This window comes from Coptis chinensis, chromosome 1 (assembly GCF_015680905.1).
Source record: "Coptis chinensis isolate HL-2020 chromosome 1, ASM1568090v1, whole genome shotgun sequence".
Lineage (NCBI taxonomy): Eukaryota > Viridiplantae > Streptophyta > Magnoliopsida > Ranunculales > Ranunculaceae > Coptis > Coptis chinensis.
The window spans coordinates 18905218-18913070 of record NC_141456.1 but is presented as its reverse complement, the minus strand read 5'-3'; the positions used below and the strand labels follow the sequence as shown (position 1 = coordinate 18913070).

General features: G+C 33.5%; 1 protein-coding gene across 2 annotated transcripts; it reads left to right on the top strand.

Annotated features, from left to right (window-relative positions):
• Positions 1-724: 724 nt before the first annotated feature.
• LOC147522691 (uncharacterized) lies at positions 725-5724 on the top strand. Of its 2 annotated transcripts, XM_086594757.1 has the most exons (10): positions 730-1247; positions 1521-1583; positions 1730-1813; positions 2386-2565; positions 2710-3014; positions 3089-3163; positions 3638-3734; positions 3818-3884; positions 5223-5321; positions 5408-5724. In XM_086594757.1, the coding sequence occupies exons 5-10, from the start codon at positions 2897-2899 to the stop codon at positions 5522-5524; spliced, it is 573 nt and encodes a 190-aa protein (XP_086450883.1). In that variant the 5' UTR covers positions 730-1247; positions 1521-1583; positions 1730-1813; positions 2386-2565; positions 2710-2896; the 3' UTR covers positions 5525-5724. The 2 variants fall into 2 exon arrangements, with proteins under 2 accessions (XP_086450886.1, XP_086450883.1); XM_086594760.1 differs by lacking the exon at positions 5223-5321 and having other exon boundaries at positions 725-1247; positions 2386-3014.
• The last annotated feature ends 2129 nt before the right edge of the window (positions 5725-7853 follow it).

The window sequence follows — 7853 nt, the reverse complement described above, 5'->3', positions numbered from 1 at the left end:
ATTGATCTAACACTCCTAGCGGAGGTTAGGAGGTCTTAAGGTAATCCATGATTGTGTATAGCCAAATACCACAAACCTTAGATTCTTTTCTTCTAATTTTTAATGTTTTAGTATGATGATTGGATTCTTTATGACACCTCAATTAGTTGTATGGTTAATGCCACGTGTGGATTTTTTATGTCACCTAAAGTTGTACATTGAATGTCACTTAAAGCACAATTTGGTTAGATAGAAGATAGCATTGGAAATTGAAGAAGCACGTTGAGGTGTAAGGTAAAAAGCACGTTGAAATCCAAATACTATCGTTATGGTTATGAGTATAAGGTTTGTAGGTATGGTGAGTTTCTATTGTTGATTTATATTAAACATAATTGATTGATTATTAAACTAATTCTAAGAATTTAGTGGATTTATTGATCTCTCCCAAGATATTCTTTCTCTTGATTCATATTATTATATTATTATCACTACTACAAAAATGGTCATTAACCACGGTTGGTTAAATGGTATATACCACTGTTTTTCCAATAACGGTGGCTAATAGTCATTTACCACGGTACAGTTTGCATTCCCAATTTAGGTGCAAGCAAATACCACTATTTACAGTATACAGTGGTATTTAATATGCCATATACCACGGTAATCACCTAATATCGGTAGTTTGTTTTGGGTATTCATATACCCCACTGTTTTTCGAAAAAGGTGGTTTATGTTTTCGTAAAATCAAACCTACCGTGGATAAAAGGGTTTCCAAAACCACTCGCTAGAAACACAAAACTGAAAATAGGGCAAAAACGATTGAAAATAAATATTGAAACTATGTCAATATTTGAAAGAAATTCTATGCGATGAAACTCCCTCTTTTCAATTGTTAAAAGGGTTTCTGCTCTATCTCCATCTTAGATTTCTTCAAGTTGCGTTCTTCATTTCGGACAAGGTTGATCTATCTTTCTCTGGATACAGATGCAAGGTTGGTCTTTTCTCTGGAATAGTCATCCTAGAAATCATTCTAGGAGAGGATGGAAAGATGAATATCGTAGATGAACAAACCCTTGACCGAAAATTCAAAGGGATGAACAGTCCTGGAACCTTACGCAGCTGGGAGATCGGAGAGTGTACTCAAGCAGATCAACAGGCAACAATTTGAAATGTTATTTCGTCTGGCTATGAGGTGCTGTGCTATGATACCAGAACAGAGACCTACTATGGATGATATTGTCCTGGAGCTGCTGGATGCACCATACTAGGTAATAATACATAACCCCATCCACTCTCTAGGTACTCAGATAAAAAAAGTTCCTCCTATCTATTTTGGGAACATTGTTAATTAAAATGACCTTAGATTGACTATTGATCAGGTAAAGATGCCTCCACATACGCAAGACAATAGAGTCTTTCTGCTTCATATCTTAGGGAGTTTGCCCATATATATATGTTAGGCAATTCATATTGCCCATGTCATAATTTGTATTCCTCAGCTGGGCGATACATAAATACTCATCCTTTCCTCTGGGAAACAGGTATTGCATATGGATAGAAATGACTATTATGGAGGAGAGTCATCCTCGCTTAATCTTGTTCAGGTATGAATGTAGTAATACTTTTGAGGAAGTGCATTTATTTTTCAAGAATCAAACTATATATATATATATATATATATATATATATATATATATATATATATCCGGCCTTGTGTTAATCATTATTTTTTGCTACTTATTGCTTGTAGCTGTGGAAGAGATTTAGGGGTGATAACAAGCCTCCAGAGCAGCTGGGCTCCAGCAAGGAATACAATGTCGATATGATACCTAAGGTATTATTTTAGCTGTTAATGATCACTGCTGTTAAATCCAGAAGAAAACATTCACAAGTCTTTGCAATTGCAACAGAGGAATCAATGTCATTTAAAAAGGCTCTACTTAGTCCTGATTTGGTTCTAATGTAATTTTCTCTGTGGTATTGCAATTTATGATGGCCAATGTTGCTTTGGTTCGTGTTCTCATTCATACTGATGTTACTAAATATCTGAACTTTAAAGCAGTTGATGGTAGTTTTGTTTACAACAAAAGCAAGGTACTAATTCTTAGCTACTAAAAGATTACCTAAGTAATATTTATGAGAGGTTATGATCATTTTATTTTTTAAGCTTCTTTCTTAAATCTTGAAAATCCAACTAAGAAAGGAAAAAAAATGTTTTTTACAATTGCTAGATTTACAAAGTTCCTACTAACAAGTGTAAATGGCCTAAGTATACTCCTATCTTATTCTCTTTCAGAGTTTCTAGTAGCTCCAATTATAGAACTGTTGCAGTATCCATTAAGTACCTAGTTGCTAGTTGATCAACAAGATTGCAGCATGCAGATGATCTTGTTTTATATACTGTAGGTTGTAAAGACTGTCTATGATGGGGCTGCATTTCCAACTGACAATCAATGCTATTGTGTAATTCTCAATGCTCATGATGGGGCTGCATTTCCAACTGACAATCAGGCGCCTAGTTGTAGCTCTAATAAGACTTCTGGTTTAAGAATTGAAACTGATTTTGGAAGGCTGAAGACTTCTAAGGTTAGAACTTCTCTCATTCAGTCTCCAAGAATCGTAGTCTGGCTTGACTCATTTATTTGAATAAGTAGGCGGACTTTTATTTCAACTATATTTTTGGTCTTTCATATTTTTAATCTGATTTTTCTTTGTTATGTGATGCATGAGTTCCAATTGATAACCGGTCAAAGTTTGAGAAGGGAGTGGAATATGTATAGTATGCTGCAGTAAATGTGCGTAGAACAGTGTAACGAAGATGAAAAATCAGCATTGCTAGAAGAAGCTACTATTGATTTTAGATCCAGTGCTGTTGCTGAACAGTCTTATACCCGAAGTCATAGTGTTTGTTCCGACAATGAGAATTCTGGTTGATACTGATCTTCAAAGAGCTCTCAAAGGAATTATTCCTCGAGATCTTGTTGATAAGCTATCGACACTTAGGAGTCAAATTTCGTTACTTGCAGAAGATACTGGTATGTCCTTATTACAACTGAATAAATCTTTCTTTTCAAATATTCGAGGAACTTTAAGGCTAACTTGCTTGCAGGTGGATCTGCTTATACTCAACTGAATGGAGCTCTTGAAAGATACTTGCCTGTTGTCCTTGGATTAACCAAAAAAGGTTTGAGAAATCACCTTAGCTTCATGCCTTACTTCATAAAAGAACATTTTTTATGTTTATGCTGTTTTGTGATTGAACAGTATATAGTATTGAGGACAAGGTGGAATTCAGATGGAAGAACTTACAAGACACACAGCAAGTAAGAACTTTAAAAGACTAGATAGATAGTTCATAGTATAGTCAATCATATTGTTTCAAATTGATATGTCATCTGATTTTAGAATTTGAATTTCACAAATAGGAAACATGTATAGTAAGCTCATGGTTTGAAGTGCTATGTGTTGTATATATGATGGCAATTCTATCACTATTAGAGGCTAACTCATTGCTTCTTCCTAATAATCCCATGGATGCAAGCAAGAGGACTGTATCAGAGGGTTTGTGTTTAGTATACATATTGATCTTGAATTTGTGTTATATGTTGGTTTAGTGAACTGCGTGTTAACCGTTGGACAGTAAACATACATTTGGCAGATTCCAAGAAGGATGCTATTGATTTGTTTATTAAGGCAGTAGGATACTTGGAGTTCTACTTTCGGGATATACTGATTTGTCTTCCACCGGATATTAAGTATGTTTGTTGAGCCTTTCAGTTTATGTAGTACCTTAGCTTCCTTTCCAGCTGATGATTGAAATTGAAATTTACATTCCTAGGAATAAGTTGCCGAAGGATTGTCAGGAGGGCGTTTTAGAGGCTCTTTCCATACAAGCACTAGGAGAGGTACTTTTTTCATTTTATCTAGTATTTTGACCTTATTTAATTGTCAATGCAATTTCTGAAAAATGGTCTTTTTCATTAATCAGTCCCTTAATGCGTATGAAAAAGCAAAAATAAGATAAATTACAAATTTGTATTTGGGGATAAATGTACTCATTCATGCTGTGTGTAAGTGTGAGAATTTGACTTACATACTTTTTGTTTTCAAATAGACATTCAGGCATTGGTTTTAATTCGTTTAAGTATTATGAGGTTTCTAAGTTTGTAGAATTAGTTAACTTTTGTTTTCTAGTGGCAATTTTAATGTGTTAGAAATACATGAATCTTAGGTCATCAATACTCAATTTCCAAAACTTTGTGGAGTTTGGATTGTTTTCTGAGACACTTGCTTTGCATTTTCTTAAGAAACATGAACATTTCCAAATCAGGCCAGGGCTCTTATCTGAATCGAGTTCATGATTCTTTATTGAAGAGGGTTTTAAAGGGGGAAAATTATCTGAAGCTGTATAGCTATCATTACTTAAACAATGGCTTTGCTGTTCTTGTAACCGCTCTGTAGGTTTGTCATACATATATCTTCTGTTTATTGTATTTTGTCTAATTCCATGTATAAGGTTGAACTATTTCAGTGATATTAGGATTGGAAACTTCTACTCATGTCTAGAATTAGATTAATAAGCATTCGCTGTTTAGAAACTATTGGTTGGTCAACTTCTAAGATCAACTTCAGTAGCAACTTGAATTAATTTGATCCTCGGAAAGTGTTTGTCATGTAAAAGCGTCACTAGAACCATGCATTGATGCCGAATTTTGAAAATCTCTTGTTTGAGAATATAAAACCGATTGGTGTCAATCCACCCTTTACTAAGAGGAATTAAAAAAATTGGTCACGCATTGTTATCTAATGTAAACCAATCGACCCGATCCAGAAAGGGGAGGTTTTTCAATATAATCCACTTTCACTTTCGTGGCCTCCACCGATTGAATAAGTGTGTAATCTGTATCTGGCAGACATATAGATAGAAGATTTTATCTTGATGCCATAGTGTTTATGATTAATGGTAAATAAACTATTTATAAATAAACTATATAATGTATAAATAGTTGTGTGGTGTGAATAGGTGTAAAGTGTATAACCACGGAGACGAGGCAAGGCGGGATTTCTTGATATTAGAGAACAATTGGTGAGTACATTGTGCTGTCTCGACATTTATATACATACATCGTAGGCACTTTGTTAATTTGTTTGAGAAGATTATGGTAATAAACAAATTCTTGTGCATACATACTGTGTGTTTGGAAAAATATATGCTTATGAATATTTTCCATGTTTGTACTTAGGGCCCGTACCAACAAGATAGTAAAGAGTGTGGGTATTACGTAATGAAGTTTATGAGAGAAATAATGGAAGCTTGTTCAGATAATTCTTTTGAAAATAAGGTATAATTCGTCATACACTAGCATTACCTATCTTGTGTTATTCCATTATTTAGTTATTATATACTTTTTTATTTTTGATCGTGCAGATGACAAATCTATCCCTCAAAGATACATACACACAAGAGGAACTTGATGTTGTTCGACTTGAAATTCTTAGATTCATCCAGCATAATGGAGCGTTCGAGCCAAGCGTCGAGTGTTAGCTAGGTTTTGACCCTTTCTAGTTAAGGTGTGGTGCTTGGTCTCACCATTTTTTTTTTTTTTTGATATTTTAGATAGAACAAATATATTGTTTTTTTTATTGATGCAACAAGTTAGGTCATTATTATTTTGATATAACAAGTAAATTTGGATGTTTCTTTCATTATTGATGACTCAAAAAAGTTCAAAATTCTTTTAGCAATTCAATGTCTTTGTGTTGGATGTGTAAATTTATTTCTTTTGTTTGTGTTGCACTATGAATTGTTTATTTGAGCAATGTGTTTTTAAATCCAGTGTGGATATATATGGTGAAAATGGGCAGGTTGCAGGTTGAATGAATATGATTAGAATCAAATAATTAGGGGTTTTATTTTAAAAAAAAAAGACTATAAACCACGGTTTGATAAGAACCGAGGTATAAGCAGTTTATATAACCCACGGTTTGTAATGACTATACACCACGGTTTGATAAGAACCGAGGTATAATTAGTTTATATAACACACGGTTTGTATCCAACCGTCGTATATATCATCACTATTTCCCACGGTTTGTAAATATAAGAGTGAACTTTTCGGACTATTAACCACGGTTTGTAAATCCCTAATACCACGGTTTGTATCAAAACCGTGGTATATAGAGATACTTTTCCCCACGGTTTTGTTAGAAGTATTTGTCACGCGGTGGTTGTTACCACTGTATGAAAACTTGATGGCTAAAGGCTTTTTACCACTGTAAATAACAAATTGGTATATGAGCTTTTACAGTAGTAGTGTATTTTGGTATATAGTTTAATAAGCAATTCCATATCCTATAAATTTATACTTAGCACATTATATATATCTTCTTTTTACTTAATGTAATTTGTGTTCATATTTCTATTGAGTTAAAGTAGCATTTTAGACGTGGATTGATACTTTTACTTGCCTCTATACTATTATTTATTCATTAGGTTAAGTAAGTTTTTGTAAAGATCGGTAACCCCAATTTTTTTTTTTCATGACGTTGTGTCCCCACTCTTTAAATGGTTTTAAAGCGTCATAGATTGTACCCCACCTATTAATTAGTCACCTTCAATAACATTGTAAGAAGTGAGATAGCCAACTGCACGTACTACTACTTTTTTTTTTTTTGCTAGGTAACTTAAATTGTATTAAAAAGGAGAAAATAAAAAAGGGTTAACTAGTATTACACCCCCACTAGATGGGAAATTAGGGTCTTTCCCCAGAGTACAAAAAAAAAATAACAAACAAACAAACAAATTAGGTTGATCATGTGTTTTTTTTCAATGTATTTGAATTGGGGGTTGTTTACCGATAAGGTGTTTAGAGAGGCAACAGATTGCACTCTCTAAGGTCAAGCTCAATTAAGCAACTATTACTTCCATTTATAACTATGGAGTAGTGTAACTGCACTGCTACCCGATTATACTAATGGGAAAGAACTGTGAAAGGTTATTAATAAATTAGAACTGAAACAAGGTCACATTCATGTTGGAATTTTGTTTACAATTTGCTTTTGATTGGCTTTGTTTCTTCTATATGATATATTTTAATTCTTTTTGTTTTTTTATTACAACTTGCCTTCCATATTCCCAAAAGAATCTGGACCATCAGATAGTGGGGGTCGTAAGGGATAAATCCTCATGATCATACTCATCAGATCGATTATTGTTGCTCAACAAAAATTACTTATGTGAAACGATTCCGATAAGTTAGCCCCAAGGACAATTACGTACCCTTGCCAAATATCCAGTGGTCAATATTCTCATCTCACATCTATACTACTTATAAAAGAGTAGTGCTACATGGACCTACTTTTTAGACCTACTATTGCTACTCATTATTGGATAACGTTGGTATGCATTGCAATACACACGGACACATATTCCTATGTAAATCAATAATTACGATTAGTAGGTCTGTATATCATTACCCCTTATAAGTCATGCCAAATTTCGCAATTCTATATTGTTTCCTTTTTTTCACCTAAAAAAGAGCTCTACTGGTAAACTATACATGCCACACTTATGAAACTACATGCAAAATCAAACAAACATGGAAGACTAAAATTCATATTGGGCGGACACATAATGGCTCCATAATAATTTTTTTGTTTGTAAGCAAAATGTAAGACCCCTATTTTCTATTTACATTATTTTTTTCGTAACAATATTTAGTATGTCTGTATTTGATTGTATTTTTTTGGTCAACGTGCTAATATGTAGGTTTGACTTTTGATAGAAAGAGAAAGGAGGGAATACCAAATAGTAATTTCGAATAATGTTAATATAGGGAAATAATATTTGAATTTTGAATGTTGGGTATAGTTTA